The sequence below is a fragment of the Lepidochelys kempii genome, chromosome 14, assembly GCF_965140285.1.
Source record: "Lepidochelys kempii isolate rLepKem1 chromosome 14, rLepKem1.hap1, whole genome shotgun sequence".
NCBI classification, from domain to species: Eukaryota; Metazoa; Chordata; order Testudines; family Cheloniidae; genus Lepidochelys; species Lepidochelys kempii.
In genome coordinates, this window is record NC_136393.1 from 22,689,330 (window position 1) to 22,708,878 (window position 19,549).

The 19,549-nt window shown below is 42.7% G+C and overlaps 1 protein-coding gene across 5 annotated transcripts in view; it reads left to right on the forward strand.

Annotated features, from left to right (window-relative positions):
* The window catches only part of STX8 (syntaxin 8), a 175,618-nt gene that overhangs the window by 20,220 nt on the left and 135,849 nt on the right, over positions 1-19,549 (forward strand). For all 5 annotated transcript variants that reach the window (XR_012154742.2, XM_073310277.2, XM_073310280.2 and 2 more), the window contains exons 5-6: positions 15,766-15,890; positions 18,331-18,423. Coding sequence is in view for 4 of the 5 variants with exons in the window: in XM_073310277.2 (XP_073166378.1) it covers positions 15,766-15,890; positions 18,331-18,423 (218 nt within the window). In the remaining variant the exon portion in view is untranslated. The remainder of the gene's footprint in view (positions 1-15,765; positions 15,891-18,330; positions 18,424-19,549) is intronic.

Consider the following 19,549-nt stretch of genomic DNA (forward strand, 5'->3'; position numbering starts at 1 on the left):
ATGTAGACCTGAGCTGGGCCTGGATGAATTATGGTTTTCAGTTGTTTGGATGTTAGGCCCAAAGCATATAACCAAAAAGAATGATGGTATAAGAAAGAAGGATTGTTTGTGTTAAACACGTAGTGACCTGTGAAATACTAGTGTTATCTTAGTATTAGGGTTATCAAGATTAGGGTTGAGGTAATGGAAATATAGAAAATATGGTTAATTAGGTACAAGGTGCAGTAAATAATTAGTTACTGTGATGGTTCTCAGGGCACCCAGGACTGTGAGTCACTTTGGTACCTCCTGCCTCCAGCAGGAGGGAGTCTGTCATCTTGTGGCTGGGGGTCAGCTCCCTGACACCTCCAAGCACCCACTTTGGGGCTCTGACAGTCCTAAGTCCACCTTTCAGGTTAACAATAGGCGCACCCCAACCCCCAAATCCCTTAGAATCTTGGCCCCTGACATGGGCAACTCTTAACAGTTACAGATCCTCTGCACCAAAATGTGCAGTGAGTGTGTCCCCAGCTTATCAGTTTTATCTCAAACAACTGCTCTTGGAAACCACATAGCACTTGTGAGTGCTTATAATAAAATAAAAGTAAGCGAAGAACAAAGATTTAACTAGAAACGAGAGAAAGTGATGGAAGCAACTGGTTGAAATGCTAAAATGTGAACTTGGCCCTACACTTACCAATAGTTACCTTTCCTACCTAATAAAGTAGCTTTCTCCCCAAGTTCAGTCCTTTGCGGAGCTGGCTGGTTTCACAAGAATGAGGATCCAAAAGTCACTGAAAGCCCCCTGCTCCTTAAGGGGCTTCCTCAGTGAAGAGATCCAGAGTGCCTTTCCCTATGCTGTTATATTGAAACAGTCTTTTGTTATATTCGTAGCCTGAGCAATCTCCTGCTTGCTGTAACCGTCCTTTCCACCTCCAAGTGGTTTTGATCATTTGCAGTTGTCAATGGAAAACCACTGAAGACTGTTTTGGGGTGTGGCAAGGGTAGACTATTCATAGATTCCAAGGTCAGAAGGGACCATTGTGATCATCTAGTCTGACCCCTTGTATAACATAAGCCAGAGAACTGCCCCCAAATAATTCCTAGAGCAGAGCTTTTAGAAAAGCATTCAGTTGTGATTTAAAAATTCTGTGATGGAGGATCCACCCTCATCCCTGGATAAATTGTTCCAGTGGTTAATTACTCACTCTGTTAAAAATGTAATTTTATTTCCAGTCTGAAATTGTCTAGCCTCAACTTCCAGCCATTGGATAGGGTTAGACTTTTCTCTACTAGATTGAAGAGCCCACTATCAAATATTTGTTCCCCATACAGATACTTAAACTGTAATCAAGTCACTTCTTAACCTTCTATTTGTTAAGATAAATAGATTAAGCTCCTTGTGTCTATCACTGTAAGGCCTATTTTCTATTCCTTTAATCAGTCTTGTGGCTCTTCTTTGAACCCTCTCCAATTAATCAACATCTCTTTTGAATTGTGGACACCAGAACTGGACACAGGATTCCAGCAGTGCCAAATTCAGAGATAAAATAACCTCTCTACTCCTATTTGACATTCCCATGTTTATGCATCCCAGGATTGCATTAGCTCCCCATGTGACGCTGTGGTAAGAAGAGCTCATATTTGGCTGATTATATAAACTTGCATTACCTGGCCAGCTGAGTAGGGAGGAGTGACAACTCCCTCTTGCTTGAATGGGTTATCACTGTAACATGGTATGCCTGGTGACTGTTTTTTTTATTCAAGTCCATAAAGATTACTTTAGAGAGAGATACATTATTCCTTAAATATTATCTGTACATACATCTCACAAATATTGAATCTTGTCAAGTTATGAGCTTTATTTGGATACCTTACATGTTACTCTGTGGATAAGTATGCCGTAAGAGATGTTTGGTGTAGTTAGTTTGTAAGGTCTATGGTGAGAATTGTTTGCAAAGAACAGGGCCATAGAACCTCTGTGTCTCAGTTGTATAAGCTTGTTTAAAAAGAAATGGTTGTTTAGTAGTTAGAAAGAAATATTGCAAAACATAAATATAAAACCTTGATGAAAGGGGTCCAGCCATTAATCTTGACTGGGCTAGGATCTGGGTTTCAGCCCTTAACTGCCTCATCTGGCTTTAGCTAAAGTCCAATAACCAGCAAAGACATCATTTGTTTATTACAATGTGTAAAAAGACAAGCTTTTAGGGGTTTCTTTGTCAGAGATTTTCCTTAGCCCTTCCACGTCATAATGGGAAAGTATCTTCCAAGATCAGATTGTAAGGATTTGCTCAATGCTTATAACTATATTGTTGCTAGCATATAAAGTATGTGTTTATATGCTTGTATTTTGGATGTAAACCACCACCAAGTGGCCTTTGGACTAATAAAGAAATACTTGTGTGGAAAATGAGTCGCGGTAAACCTTAGTAAAATTAATTCCAAAACAGAGGCACATTGCATCCTATGATGCTGCAGCATACTAAGTTGGATAAGCTATTCCTGTTCTCTCTTGTTCACCAACATGGTGTTTTGAAACAGTTAAAATTAAATCTAGTCAATACCACATTGATTGCAGATAGTAAAACTACGGACTTGTCCGTAATCCGTTAATTGTGTTATGGGACTCAGACTTGTCCAGAGTCTGGATTTTATATTTAGAGCTGAGTTTACTCAAACATGTAAAATCACAAGTATGCAGAGGTTTCCCTGTGGACTGATTATCCGCGAAGACTCCTGTGCATTGCTTGTTCCAGTCGGTACATAAATTAACCTGAGCTGCTGAAATGCGGTCTTTGAAAAATAAGAAAAACACTCCACTCGTCTAGGGCAGTTTTTGCTGCTGCTGCACAGGGAGCAGAGGGTGAGGAAATTCTAGAGCATATCCCTAGACCTGCACTGACACCAGTGATGCTTATGCACAAACAAGGAAATAAACAAAATTCCGTGTTAATTTCTAGATCCTTGAGAAATTCTGGGTGTGACAGCTATGGCAATTTCCTGTAATATCTTTGGGAGATCTCACTGTATTAAGTTTTTGTTCTTTGTGGGCCAGGGATTGTATGTAATTCGATTGGGGAGGATAACCGCAGCTTATCCGGGAGCTAATAACAGTGGGGGTGATAAGGAGAATTTACTCAGCTTGTAGCACCACCTGGAGATGCTGAGATGTAGTAGTTCAAACTGGATTCTCCAGAGATGGACAGACTGACTGACTTGGGGCCTGCTTTCTGATCCAGCAAATGGACAGGACCTTCTGTCCAAGGGAGGGCCCTAATCCTTAGGGAAAGCTTGGAAGGACTGACACCTAGGAGAGCCGAAGGCTGGGGTTGGGGTGACCCTGGGTAAGCTTTTAGCGTATGTGTAGTGTTTTTTAAATTGTTTTAAATAATGCTTTCACCTTAAGAGTAAATGTGCTTGCTTACAAAGAGCTGTGTGGTAACTCTTTTAACTGTATGCAAATATACTATATATAGCCTCTGGAGAGAGAGTGTTGTGAAGACACTGACCTAGGGCATAGTGACTCTGGCTTGCTGGGGCTATCACAGTGCAGGCAGGGAACTGTGAAGCTTGGAAAAACCCCAGTCAGGAGAGAGAGACAGACTTGGGTCTCTGCCCAAGAGAGGGGCCTGCTGAGGAACCGATGCCTAGTGTGGGTGCCATGGAGGGGGACTACAGGCGCAGTTGCCCTGAACTGTGACACACGTGGTGGCAGTGGTGGGAATACCACAGTTGGTCGTCTTGTTGACAATTCTAAAAGAAGCCAGGGGCTGAACGTGCCTGGCAATTGAACTTCTCTCTGCTGCCCAGTCAAGTCCATGACATATTGGCAGGTCAGTGGAGAGGAAGCATGTGTTGCTGTTGCTGCTCATGCTGAACGCATAAATTTTCCTTGCTGTTAAACTAACGACTTTATTGGCAGGAGATTCCTTTAGAAGCATTGCTTTGGATTTCTTTTTAAGTGCCCATTTTGGAGTTTAGTAGACCAGATTTCATTTTAAATCTGAAAGTTAGCTTTACCCTCCTCCATAAAAAAGAGCCACACATGAAGTTTTAAGATCTAGCTGTGACCCGCTTTTCTGGTTCTGTACCAGCTTTTTTATCTAATCCATCCCTAATGTGACAGCCCAAATTTTCAGAAGTCTTTTTTTCTTTTTTTAAATAGCTGTTCCCTTCATTAACCTTCTTGCACCAGTGATCACATATTTATCGTCCCCACAGCATACAATTGTGAAGGTTTTACCAAAATTAATCTCAGTTTATATTTGGTCACCATTCAGTGAGCTTACAGCCTTTGAAAATTGCTGTAATGCTGTTTCACGTTGTGTAGTACAGTGGCCATAATACTCTTAATTTTTATTCTAAGTGACAGCTTGGGCCAGAATGCGGAACAGGGCATTACGTTATTTAATAGAGCATTAGTTACCTTCCGGCGTTGTCGGCCTTAATTAGGATGGGATGCAACTAGAATTTTCCAGAGGAGTGGTGGTGCTGTTTACTTGACTCTTTGAGCGGGGTCATCTTTATTGCAGAGAGCTCATTTTCTCTCCATTTAAATGTTATCTTTCATTGGCTTTCAATGGATATGTGTCTCCACCATGACTTCTCCTTGTAGAGCGATCTATGCAAGTTCCTACATACACTGTCCGTACTAAGTGAGCAGACATCTAGAGGTGGTCATCAGACAAGATTCCACAACATTTGTACACAGAAAGTGAATACCGTCTGCAGCTGAAAAGCAGGGTGATTTTAGTAAGGCAGAGTATTTACCCAAGCTGGAGTTTGTCCAAGGCACAGGATTTTTGCCCATGTTCTTGTAAAATATACCGTAAGTTGTTTTTTATTTTTTAAATGGTCACAAGTGGTCAGGACCACAGTTATGTATTTATATTTTTAACAAAGAGCAAATCAAAAGAAAATGCTTGAAATACACCGAAAAATAAATCAAACTGCCTTTGTAGCCCTCAAACTTCTGATTGGGTCTTCCAGCTCATTACTACTATTAGTACTCATTAGCCTCAGAAAAACTGGCAATAGGAGAGCATGCTCTCCTGGCAGCTCTAAACCTTTGCTCTATAGTTTCAGTTGGCTTTTAGGTTTTTTTTTTTTTTTTTGAATCGGCAGTCTTGAGCAAGCTTTCCTACTCCCATCTGCTTCTGTGTCTGGACTTGCTGCTGCATTTTTTGCCTTGGGTTGGTTTGTTGGCCCAAGACTCAACAAACGAAATGTGCTGGGTTTGTGATAAGAATAAATGTCCATTGTGATGGGCACTGAAACTAATAAACTCATTTCACTTGTGATCAAACAACATGGTAATATGGTTTCAGATCTGAAAGGCTAGTGCTGGAACGTAGTATGCTTTCTGGTTTCAGAAGTAGTCCTCTAAATGCGAATAAAGGAGGAGTTGCTTGTCTCCAGTGCAGAGAAGCTTAGGTGGACTCATGGGTGACTGTCACAGATTCATTTTGTGAATAGAAAAAGAATAGATTGCAAAAACAGAGAGAAGCCATTGTTACGGCCATCACCTCAGATGTGATTTCGCAGGTGGCAGTTCCCTCTAAAGAACCATTTTCCTTTTGAAAGAAGAGAGTGAGAGTGCTGTCTCAGAGGAAGAAGCTGTAAAGTCTAGACTCCTGGCTTCAGCATTGCTGTGGTCCAAGTCATGGACATGCTCTTGGTGGGTGTTTACCCATTTTACTTGAGATCCTTGGAGGAAGGCTCTGCAGAAGTGTAAATGGTGACCTAGAAAGAGGGTCCCCCAGATTTGTTCTTGACGTTAATATACTGGGTTAAATAAAATTTGATTTTTGACTTCCTGGAGCATGATTATCATGGTGTGTGCCTTAGTGCTTGTCTGCTCAGGAAAGTTATACTAGTATGAGTTAAGTGTGAATTTAAACAACTGTAGTTAGACAATGTAACTCCTGTGAGGAGACTCTCTTATTCCGGTATAACAGTGTCTTTTTTGTTTGATTCGGTTTTGCTTCTGTTGTTTGAATGGTGCTTAAGCTAAACCAGTCTCTTACTCTGTCCACACTGGGAGCTATATTGTGATAACTATATGTGCATAACTGGTAAAACTTTCCTGTATAGACGAGCCTGTAGTGGCCAACATTTTGTGTTGTGTGATAGTGGGAATGTTATCTGAGTGGCCTTCCTCCACCCCTCCAGTCATCTGCATCAGAACCTGTTCAGGGTGTATAGGGAGGGAAAGCTTTTGGAACCCCTGTGATGACAGGGAGGCCCAGTAAAAAAGATGGAATTGTCCAATTGGGTAATTCCCAGAATATCTCCCTGTCACTGCAGAGTTATTCCTTATAGCTTAGTTTTTATGAGCCAAGAAATGAGGCTTCCACTGCTTCCTTTGAGAGACTGTTTCACAGCCTAATCAATCTCACTGTCAAGATGTATTACAGGCTAGTGGATCTCAAAAGTGACTTTCACATTGGTATGTCAAATGAAGGATTACTTATGTGTCACATGCACACAAAACTTGTGACTTGAGACTCCAAGCATCTTGGGGTATGATAAATTCCATATTGTCATTGCTCGCACTCAAAGGGAAAGGGGGAATGAAGAAGGATGGAGAAATAACTGAGGGATATTGCTGCTGTTTTGATATGGAAGGGAACTGGCTTGTTTTTCAAGACCACATTTTTTTCAGTTTCATCTGGTTTTTTCTCAGTTACTTTGCCAACACTGTTTACCATATTCACGCTCTAGTCTGCTCCCATGAAAGTTAGTGGACTCAAGATTAGGCCATTTATCTTGAGGTCAGTTCGGCGGGGTAGTTCTGTCATGGGGAGTTTTTCGGTTTGAGATGCAGGCTTGTTCTTTGCTCCTGTGCTGGTGGGATCTGGGAAGCATTCAGCCCCTATGACTGAGGCAGCACCTTGTGTATTGGGCCCTCACTGTCAGGAGCAGTTTTCGTGGGCACCTCTCTTCTGGAGAGGTGCCTGATGAGGACCTTAGTGGAGAGTAAAAGTACAAATTGGTGGTGGTGGTAGAATATCACCCAGGCTTGGAGGAGCCCTCTTGGGCAATCTGGTGTCTTTGTACTTTAAATCCATAAATACTGTTCTGATAACCAGGAATGGCCTGAAATGTGAATTAATCACCTAACCTGGCATGTGGTATGTGTAAATGAGAGCACACACTCAGTGGCCCACTGTGCTGCTCACATTCAATATGAATCTGTGAATCCAAGCTGAGGTGCTCTAGACACTGCGGAGAATGCTAGTGTATCTTCAAGGGAATGTTCAATTAATCATGCAGCCAATTGTCATTTGACCCAGGTTTTGTTTAAAGTTCAGTCTTGCTGATCATTCTTCTAAAGCTGGTAAGCCTTAATGTGTGGCCTTGGTCTAAAGTAAGCACTGGTTGACTAATCTAAGTTACTTGGGAAGTTTTATAAGAATTGTCAGTGAAACAATGCCTTCGGAAAGATAAGCCCCTACTTGTTAAGCAGTGACACAGCCCCCTGATTTTAAACCCCCTCATCTTTTATATTTGGGCACATTGCTAAGTCTTATAATTAGTTAAATCTGCTCCTGTAATCAAAAGCTATCTACACACTCCACTGCTCTGTGACGATTTCAAAGATTTAAGTGATTAACTTGGCGGAGGCAGTGGGTGGCTAATTGGATAAGCTTTAATCTTTACGCCACCAAAGCGAAACATGGTAAGATCAGAGGAAGTAGGAAGTTATGCGGTACTGTGTGGGAAGGTAGTTACCAAACATGTCAAAAAGATTATTGTAACAAGCAGAGCAGTTGTCTTGGCAAAACATCCGATGAAGTGAGCTGTAGCTCACGAAAGCTCATGCTCAAATAAATTGGTTAGTCTCTAAGGTGCCACAAATCCTCCTTTTCTTTTTGCGAACACAGACTAACACTGCTGCTATTCTGAAAAGAATAAGGTGGAATATTAGAGAGACAGTTCCACAAATTTTTCCGAATTTGCTTGCATTAGCTTTTTAAAATGGCAAATATATTTGGATTCTTGCTTGCTGAGCTGTCAGAGCGGAGAGATTTACATATTCCTCTTTCTTTATTTTGACAATATCCAATTAGACGTCATTACCTTTGTTATGGTGTATATTCTCTCTTTGAACTACCAAACTGTAACGATGCTGGTTCTGGGGGGACCCAACTGAGAGTGGCAATTCAGGACAAATTGCTTGGGGTTTTTCCACCTCTAAGGCAAACCAGACCAGCCAGACAGAGAGGACTTTGGTTTTACCCCACTGGCTAACCACAAGTCACACAAGCAATTCCCTTAGACACCCCAGTTTCCCAGTATCACCACCAGTGCCACCCGTTATGGGGACAGATGATTATGAAAACCAATACCCCAGTAAAAGAAAAAAGGTTCTCTTGATCCCAAAGGACCAACCCCCAGACCCAGGTAAATATACAAATCAGATCTTACCCTCAAATCACGCTGTTGCCAATCCTTTAGAATCTAAAATCTAAAGGTTTATTCATAAAAGGAAAAAGATATAAATGAGAGCTAGAATTGGTTAACTGGAATCAATTACATTCAGTAATGGCAAAGTTCTTGGTTCAGGCTTGCAGCAGGGATGGAATAAACTGCAGGTTCACATCAAGTCTCTGGAGTACATCCACAGCTGGGACAGGTCCTTCAGTCCTTGGTTCAAAGCTTCAGTGTAGCAAAGTCCCTCCAGAGGACAGAAGCAGGACTGAAGACAAGATGGAGGAGCTGCAGCAGCTTTTTATATTCTCTTGCCATGTGGTCTTTCTTTCTTGGTTCCAAAGACAAGTTGTCTCTCACACAGCCTGGAAAAACCTCAGAGCTCTCTCCATAGGCAGGTCCCTGCACACCTTGCCGAGTCCAAAGGCGTGTCTGCCTTCTCTCAGTGGGTCAGCTGTATAGCAGATGGTCCTTAAGGGGCCATCAAGCAGGCTAGGCAGAGCTGACACCAACTGATCTGGGGTGTTCCCCAGAAGCATAGCATAAGTTTGAATACAGACAGTATAGAGCCAATATTCATAACTTCAACTATAAAAATGATACACACACATAGACAGCATAATCATAACCAGCAAACCATAACCTTGTCTTAGACACCTCATTTGACCCCCTTTATATAAGATTTGGTGCCACTACAGGACCTTGGTTGCAACTATGTTCTATATGGTTCCAGTTCAAGTCAATAACGTGTCACAGAGTAGTTTTTAAATGGTTTTTAGATTCTCAAAAGTGTGGTGCTTTCATTTTATTGGGATCTGCAAAGAGGGTAGCAGTGACTGTGAACTATATGGAGTACTTAGGTTTCATCATTGCATTCTGGAGTTAATCTAGAAAAAAAAATTTCATGGTTTGTGTCCTTGTGAAATAAAATTTGCTTCACAATCACGTCAATAAATATACATAAGTTTGTATAGAGGCTTAAAAGCTGAAATACAGGGATAATCCAAACCACCAACTGTTCTAAACATGATAGAAAGCAAGCCAATGATTATAGCCATAAACCAAACTGCTTTCCGCTCTGCAATACTTAAATTCCCAGTATGGTCAGTACAGTTAAGTGAGATATCATGAGGTAGAATAAGCACTTAGTCCTGGATGAGCATGATTCATTATCTAAGCCTGGCAAATTCTTTACTTTCAACAAAAGAGAGTTCGATAAATATTGAAACTTTTATAAGTGCGAGCAGGTGTTAAGTGTGTTCTCAAGTTTAATTTTGACAGAGGATGTCATCTGAAATCTATAGTATGGAGATACACACACATATTCCTTTGCATTTATGTGTAGCCTTGATTTTATAGGTTTCAGAGTAGCAGCTGTGTTAGTCTGTATTCGCAAAAAGAAAAGGAGGCCTTGTGGCACCTTAGACTAACAAATTTATTTGAGCATAAGCTTTCGTGAGCTACAGCTCACTTCATAGGGAGCCGTGAATTCACGCTGAGAAGGGATGTTAAAATATTTTACAGCAGTGGTGGTTCCATTCTTAACCAGCAGATGCCTCTAGCTTACTGTATATCCTCACCGAATGGCTAGATGCCACTCCTGAACTTTGCTGAAATGAATGACCCTTCTGCAATGCTCTGTGGCCAAACCCTTCACTGAAAACATACAACCCATTTTGGTTACTTTCTCTGGTATTTTGCTCAGTTAATTTATTTTGTTTGATTTATAGAAGCCACAAAATCTGTGCAAGTATGCGAGTTGGAACTGTACATCATCCATTGCATGAACTGATGCCGATTTTTTTTATTTCTAATCCTACCTGAAGTTGTAAACTGCTCAGATTATGTGAGAAAGAGGCACTTGAAAGACCTCCTGAGGTTTTTGGTGAGGAGGTGTTGGGTAGAGTAGTATTTTAGAAATGTCCTGACTGTTTCTTCATTTTAGCTTAGTATACTATTGGTGAAGGTTCAGGAAGGATCTTTGTGCAGGAACCAGTCGTGCAATCTGCGCACACCCCAAACTCCCATAATTTAAACTGGGAGTTTGGGTGCGGAAGGACTGCAGACTGTATTATATACGCTTTCCATACCAGTCAACCAATATGCAGTTGAAAGTAGGGGATCCAGAAATCCGTCGTCATTGAGTAAATATTTTACAACTTGAATTTATATAACTTAACCAAAAGGGCACCCTGAAATATTGTTTTCCTGTGTAACCATGAAAACACCTGTAATACTATAGCTCAGTGGTTCTCCACCAGGGGTCCGGGGCACCCTAGGGGGCTGCAAGCAGGTTTCAGGGGGTCTGCCAAGCAGGGCCAGCATTACTCACTTGGGCCCAGGGCAGAAAGCTGAAGACCCACCCCATCGGGGAAGAAGCCTGGGGCCCTGAGCCCCACCACCTGGGGCTGAAGCCAAAGCCTGAGCAGTGTAGCTTTGCAGGGTCCCCTGTGGCATGGGGCCCCAGGCAACTGCCCTGCTTGCTATCCCCTAACGCGGGCCCTGGCTTTTATATGCAGAAAACCAGTTATTGTGGCAAAGGTGAGCCTTGGAGTTTTTATAGCCTGCTGGGTGGGCCTCCGAAAGAAAAAGGTTGAGAACCCCTGCTCTAGCTAACAGCCATAAGTCATTCTTTTTCTTTCTTTTAAATAAAATTTGAATACTGTTCCAATTCATGACAGGTTTCAGAGTAGCAGCCGTGTTAGTCTATATCCGCAAAAAGAACAGCAGGACTTGTGGCACCTTAGAGACTAACCAATTTATTTGAGCATAAGCTTTCGTGAGCTACAGCTCACTTCATCGGATGCATTCAGTGGAAAATACAGTGGGGAGATTTATATACACACAGAACATGAAACAATGGGTGTTACCATACACACTGTAACAAGAGTGATCAGGTAAGGTGAGCTGGAGGGTAGGGGTGGGGGTGGGGGCAACCTTTTGTAGTAGTGATCAAGGTGGGACATTTCCAGCAGTTGACAAGAACGGCTGAGGAACAGCGGCGGGGAATAAACATGGGGAAATAGTTTTACTTTGTGTAATGACCCATCCACTCCCAGTCTTTATTCTAGCCTAAGTTAATTGTATCCAGTTTGCAAATTAATTCCAATTCAGCAGTCTCTCATTGGAGTCTGTTTTTGAAGTTTTTTTGTTGAAGAATTGTCACTTTTAGGTCTGTAATCGAGTGACCAAAGAGAAAACACCATCCTGGCCACTATGGATGTAGAAGCCCTCTACACCAACATTCCACACAAAGATGGACTACAAGCCGTCAGGAACAGTATACCCGATAATGTCATGGCAAACCTGGTGGCTGAACTTTGTGACTTTGTCCTCACCCATAACTATTTCACATTTGGGGACAATGTATACCTTCAAATCAGCGGCACTGCTATGGGTATCTGCATGGCCCCACAGTATGCCAACAGACGTAGAACAATGCTTCCTCAGCTCTTGTCCCCTAATGCCCCTACTCTACTTGCTCTACATTGATGACATCTTCATCATCTGGACCCATGGAAAAAAAGCCCTTGAGGAATTCCACCATGATTTCAGTTTCCTTCCCACCATCAACCTCAGCCTGGACCAGTCCACACAAGAGATCCACTTCCTGGACACTACGGTGCTAATAAGCGATGGTCACATAAACACCACCCTATACCGGAAACCTACTGACCGCTATGCCTACCTACATGCCTCCAGCTTTCATCCAGACCACACCACACGATCCATTGTCTACAGCCAAGCTCTGCGATACAACCGCATTTGCTCCAACCCCTCAGACAGAGACCAACACCTACAAGATTCATAGATATTTAGGTCAGAAGGGACCATTATGATCATCTAGTCTGACCTCCTGCACAATGCAGGCCACAGAATTTCACCCACCACTCCTAAAAAAGACCTCACACCTATATCTGTGCTATTGAAGTCGTCAAATTGTAGTTTGAAGACCTCAAGGAGCAGAGAATCCTCCAGCAAGTGACCCGTGCCCCATGCTACAGAGGAAGGCGAAAAACCTCCAGGGCCTTCCAATCTGCCCTGGAGGAAAATTCCTTCCCGACCCCAAATATGGCGATCAGCTAAACCCTGAGCATATGGGCAAGATTCATCAGCCAGATACTACAGAAAATTCTTTCCCGGGTAACTTGGATCTTACCCCATCTAAAAACCCATCACAGGCCATTGGGCCTATTTACCATGAATATTTAATTACCAAAACCATGTTATCCCATCATACCATCTCCTCCATAAACTTATCGAGTTTAATCTTAAAGCAAGATAGATCTTTTGCCCCCACTACTTCCCTCGGAAGGCTATTCCAAAACTTCACTCCTCTGATGGTTAGAAACCTTCGTCTAATTTCTAATCTAAATTTCCTAGTGGCCAGTTTATATCCATTTGTTCTTGTGTCCACATTGGTATTGAGTTTAAATAATTCCTCTCCCTCTCTGGTATTTATTCCTCTGATATATTTATAGAGAGCAATCATATCTCCCCTCAACCTTCTTTTAGTTAGGCTAAACAAGCCAAGCTCCCTGAGTCTCCTTTCATAAGACAAGTTTTCCATTCCTCGGATCATCCTAGTAGCCCTTCTCTGTACCTGTTCCAGTTTGAATTCATCCTTCTTAAACATGGGAGACCAGAACTGCACACAGTATTCCAGGTGAGGTCTCACCAGTGCCTTATATAACGGTACTAAAACCTCCTTATCCCTACTGGAAATACCTCTCCTGATGCATCCCAAGACGACATTAGCTTTTTTCACAGCCATATCACATTGGCAGCTCATAGTCAACCTATGATCAACCAATACTCCAAGGTCCTTTTCCTCCTCCGTTACTTCTAGTTGATGCGTCCCTAGCTTATAACTAAAATTCTTGTTATTAATCCCTAAATGCATGACCTTACACTTCTCACTATTAAATTTCATCCTATTCCTATTACTCCAGTTTACAAGGTCATCCAGATCCTCCTGTAGGGTATCCCTGTCCTTCTCTAAATTAGCAATACCTCCCAGCTTTGTATCATCTGCAAACTTTATTAGCACACTCCCACTTTTTGTGCCCAGGTCAGTAATAAAAAGATTAAATAAGATTGGTCCCAAAACTGATCCTTGAGGAACTCCACTGGTAACCTCCCTCCAACTTGACAGTTCACCTTTCAGTAGGACCCGTTGTAGTCTCCCCTTTAACCAATTCCCTATCCACCTTTCAATTTTCCTATTGATGCCCATCTTATCCAATTTAACTAATAATTCCCCATGTGGCACAGTATCAAACGCCTTACTAAAATCTAAATAAATTAGATCCACTGCGTTTCCTTTATCTAAAAAATCTGTTACTCTCTCAAAGAAGGAAATCAGGTTGGTTTGGCACGATCTACCTTTTGTAAAACCATGTTGTATTTTGTCCCATTTACCATTGACTTCAATGTCCTTAACTACCTTCTCCTTCAAAATTTTTTCCAAAACCTTGCATACTACAGATGTTGTAGTACATTGTCTACAGCCAAGCTCTGCGATACAACCGCATTTGCTCCAACCCCTCAGACAGAGACCAACACCTACAAGATCTATATCAAGCATTCTTACAACTATAATACCCACCTGCTGAAGTGAAGAAACAGATTGACAGAGCCAGAAGAATACCCAGAAGTCACCTACTACAGGACAGGCCCAACAAAGAAAATAACAGAACGCCACTAGCCATCACCTTCAGCCCCCAACTAAAACCTCTCCAGCGCATCATCAAGGATCTACAACCCATCCTGAAGGACAATCCCTCACTCTCACAGATCTTGGGAGGACAGGCCAGTCCTTGCTTACAAGCCCCCCAGCCTGAAGCAAATACTTACCAGCAACCATACAACAGAACCACTAACCCAGGAACCTATCCTTGCAACAAAGCCCGTTGCCAACTGTGTCCACATATCTATTCAGGGGACACTATCATAGGGCCTAATCACATCAGCCACACTATCAGAGGCTCGTTCACCTGCACATCTACCAATGTGATATATGCCATCATGTGCCAGCAATGCCCCTCTGCCATGTACATTGGCCAAACTGGACAGTCTCTACGTAAAAGAATAAATGGACACAAATCAGACGTCAAGAACGATAACATTCAAAAACCAGTCGGAAAACACTTCAATCTCTTTGGTCACTCGATTACAGACCTAAAAGTTGCAATTTTTCAACAAAAACACTTCAGAAACAGACTCCAACGAGAGACTGCTGAATTGGAATTAATTTGCAAACTGGATACAATTAACTTAGGCTAGAATAAAGACTGGGAGTGGATGGGTCATTACACAAAGTAAAACTATTTCCCCATGTTTATTCCCCGCTGCTGTTCCTCAGCCGTTCTTGTCAACTGCTGGAAATGGCCCACCTTGATTATCCCTACAAAAGGTTCCCCCCACCCCCCATGCTCTCCTGCTGGTAATAGCTCACCTTACCTGATCACTCTCGTTACAGTGTGTATGGTAACACCCATTGTTTCATGTTCTGTGTGTATATAAATCTCCCCACTGTATTTTCCACTGAATGCATCCGATGAAGTGAGCTGTAGCTCACGAAAGCTTATGCTCAAATAAATTGGTTAGTCTCTAAGGTGCCACAAGTCCTCCTTTTCTTTTTGTTCCAATTAAGAGTGGGATTGTCTGATTTCTTGTGTTCACTTATGTCAAACGAAAAAATTCCGAGAAATCATTGTCTGACTTCCTTCTCCACAGTTGCTTTTTTGAAATGCAGAAAGTTTTCACTTACCAGACTTCTTCAGAGTACAGGGAATCAGTGCACTTGTCTAATCTATAGCTGTACTAGTGAACTGAACCATTATGCTGTCGGGGTATGCATACAGTACAGTACCACTAGAGTCTTAGAACTCCGCATCTGCATTTAAAAATAAAATATATTTATTCTTTACTGTATGGGGAAAAAGGGGAATGAATGAATATTCATGTAAAAACAATATCAGTGTTTTTTCATTGTGTAACAGTAGTCAAGTATTATGTTGTCTTGCGTGCTTACCATACAAGCAATGTAGTTAGATGTGTATATACTACCCGGTGTCCTGTAGAAACATGGTAATAGTATCTGCTACAAGATCATAATCTCACTCCCTTTTCTTCAGGCGGTGTAATGTACCCTATAAGGTAATTTTGTCGTAATAGTTCAGAAATTGTTCTCTGGCTAATGTGTTTGGAGGGAATTGCACACAGTATGACAAGTGACTGTCTTGCAGCTTCATGATTATAAGCCAGTTGCTTGTGAGACAAATTGTAGAGGAAACAGGTTTTATTTAGAGGAATTTTTTTAAACTTAAAAAACCCAACCATTTTCAGATCTAGCCTAATGACTGGAGGGGTGAAACGAGGTGTGACCAACCCATGGCTCCTGGAAGAGACGGAGGAAACCAGCGGGCTTGGCTTTAATGAGATCAGACAGCAACAGCAGAGGATCATACAAGGTATAAGCTTATGTAATCTTGGTCAGTTTCTCAGAGTATTAAAAATCCATTCTAATTTTGTTTAGAAATGCTGTGAGATCTCAGAACCTTAGTTTCAGAGGGACAGTCTTTGGTTTCTTGCTCCAAAATCCTGGTGTTCTGTGGCATAAAACTTTCTTGCATTGGTCTTCCCCTTCAAATACTGCTGCTTTCACATGGTACAAGAGTACCAGGTTCTAAAGAACAACAAGGAGTATGGTGGCACCTTAAGGTCATTGTGAGCAGAGTGACCTGACAGTATCCTCCTTAAAGGAGCTCTACAAACTTCTCCTCCTCCATTTGCCCCAACCAAACAATCTATTTTTACATACATTTTTTCATTGGGGTAAATGGGGAGTAGGTTTTGTCTGGGTGTGACATGTTTGCAAGGTTTCTTTAAAGTCATATGCAGATTACCCTCTGGGTCTGTTAGGTTATGATGCACACACAAACTACAGCCTACAATATGTACACTAGCAAAGCTGAGTGTGGCTGCAGTGGAAGAAGTGTTGTGTTGTAACACCAGTTGTGCAGCGAGGAACTATTGGGTACAGCTTGATTCGGTCCTGATTCAGCAGGTATTTCAGGACATGCCTAGCTTTAAGCATGTCACTAGTCTCATTGACTTCCACTAAGGCCCCTGCTAGCAGTATTGATTTATGCATGTTTAAGATTAGGCATGCCCTAGTGCTTGGAAACCTGGTCTTACTAGATAAGAATTGATGTATAATGACAATATCTGTTTTATTTCTAGAAGCTGGATTTTTTTCAAAGGGCCCCTAGGGGTTGAGCACCCAAATCCGACTGGGAACTGGGCACCTAACTCCCAGCCTGCATGCATTAGATGCAAATGAAGAAAGCTATGCTCATAATTCTCTGAATAGCACGGGTTCACAGATTGTATTTGGATAAATGAGAGGGCAGCAGCCATATGAGCGTTCAGAAGCGGGGTGGCCTCGCACACGGCTAGGGGTTCGTCCTGTTCTTCCCAGTCCTAACTGGGGGTCTCTGCTCTGCCCGGCTCACTCACTCCCGTGACAGCAGGGCTGCAGAGGGCACCCTGCACTACTGCAGGAGCCATGCAGGAGCAGGGTGGCCTCCCCTTGGCCAGGGGCTCATCTTCCGCTGCCACCTCCTCGCAGTCCTGGCCAAGGGTCTCTGCTCTATTAGCTGAACCTCTGCTTTATCCAAAACCCTTCCTTGTCTTCCAGAATGAGAGAGACGTGGGGGACAGAGAAGGGGTTCGGATAATAGGGTTTCGGATAGACGGGAGCATGCAATTCAGTGTTTAACATTGAGGATGATCGAATGAAATAAATCTCTACGTAGTCAAGTTGTATTTTAATCGGCACATGAACTGGTGTGTGGAGTTACATGGCAGGAGAATAGCATCAACTCTATTTTGAACGTTTGGGAGTCAGCTTTAAACACTGCTGGCATATGGTGGGTATTAAACTTATCTGAGTGTGTGTGTGCGTCGTGAACATGTGGGGACACACATGGGCTGGAAAGGTTCTTTGTTAGGTGGGATGTTGGGCATTCAGCACTCTAGGAGGCAAACAGACTCTGGATGTACAGATCAATATTTTGACCTCTGATTCTCTGGCTGCAGCTTAGCAATATCTGGCTCTTCACGCAGCCTCGCCCTACGTAGTGTTTTTTGCCTTTCAGCAAGTGGTTAACCATAGCAGTTCTTCCTTGCAGCATCCTTTATAATGCCACTTGTGGGCCTCCTGTGTAGTAAGAGCTGCAGATCACAAATGAGGTGCGTTTTCAGGGCTGCATGGGGCCCACAGACTGTCCATATTGCCCTTGGAGACTGTCCATATTGTGCCAAGGTGGGGATTGGGGAGCCTTGACAGAGCTGTGTGGGGAAATTTTAAATTGTAGCTGCCTTCTTTATATCCGGCTCTGTTAATGTTCTTGGTCTCCCTCTTGCACGCATGCTATATTCTCTCTCAGCTTTAAAAAACCTATTTGAATTCCTTGGCGCTTGCATCACCTGTTTGTCTTTTAGTCATGTTAAAACCTCCTTGGAAAATCAAAAAGGGTAATCAAGGGCCTATATATGTGTGCCAGAAATTCCAGGGCATTTATGATTGAGTAACAGCTGTATGTTCAGTTTCTGGATTTTTTGGGACTCGGCTGAATATCTTGACCAGAGCAGACAAATTAATTACCCATCATTCACATTATTTTTATCATCTAAAATCTGCTGCTGCAATAGGAATTCATTGTCATGCTGGTGATGTCTCTCTTTGTTAATGCAGTTTAACCCTCTTTGCACACACAGCAGATCTTTGCCCCCTTGCATGTCTTCTGGCATAGTTTAACACTCTGGATTAGCTTGCATCCTCTACAGGATGCAGCATGGCATATCAGCAGGGGTTTTAATGTATTTTATTTTCTTGTTTCTGTGCAGAGCAAGATGCTGGGCTTGATGCTCTCTCCTCAGTCTTATCGAGGCAAAAACAAATGGGGCAGGAAATCGGGAATGAGCTGGAGGAACAGAATGGTAAGAACAGCAAAAGTTAATTTATTAAATGGAAAAACCATGGTTTTTCTAGCTTATCAAGTTTATTGTAGGCCCTACAGGAAACGCGCAGTATACTGCTACTATTCAAACAGTAGCAAGACAATACTGTGAGGGGTTTTGTGTCAATAACTGTGTCATCAGTCGATAAACTAGTTGATTTGTTTTGTTATGCTACTTTCCTTCTCGTAAACAATGTACAGGATCTGACACTGAGCCCTGGTCTACACTACGAGTTTTGGTCGAATTTAGCAGCGTTAGATCAATTTAACCCTGCACCCGTCCACACAAAGCCATTTTTGTCAACATAAAGGGCTCTTAAAATCGATTTCTGTACTCTTCCCCGACGAGGGGATTAGCTCTGAAATCGACATCGCTGGGTTGAATTTGGGGTAGTGTGGACGCAATTCGATGGTATTGGCTTCCGGGAGCTATCCCAGAGTGCTCCATTGTGACTGCTCTGGACAGCACTTTCAACTCAGATGCACTAGCCAGGTACTCAGGAAAAGCCCCGGGAACTTTTGAATTTCATTTCTTGTTTGGCCAGCGTGGCAAGCTCATCAGCACAGGTGACCATGGAGTCCCAGAATCACAAAAGAGCTCCAGCATGGGCCGAACGGGAGGTACTAGATCTCATTGCTGTTTGGGGAGATGAATCCGTATTATCAGAACTCTGTTCCAAAAGACGAAATGCCAAAATATTGCAAAAATCTCCAAGGGCATGATGGACAGAGGCTACAACAGGGACCCGCAGCAGTGCCGAGTGAAAATTAAGGAGCTCAGGCAAGCCTACCAAAAAAACAGAGGCAAATGGCCGCTCCGGGTCAGAGCCTCAGACATGCCACTTCTATGACAAACTGCATGCAATTCTAGCGGGGGGCCCCTACCACTACCCCACCCCTCTCCGCAGACACCTGCAAGGGGGGAGTCTCATGCAACAGGGATGAGGATTTTGGGGACGAGGAAGATAGCGCACACCAGACAAGTGGAGAAACCGTTCTCCCGAACAGCCAGGAACTGTTTATCACCCTGGATCCAATACCCTCCCAACGCGGGCTCCCAGACCTTGAAGGCAGAGAAGGCAGCTCTGGTGAGTGTACCTTTGTAA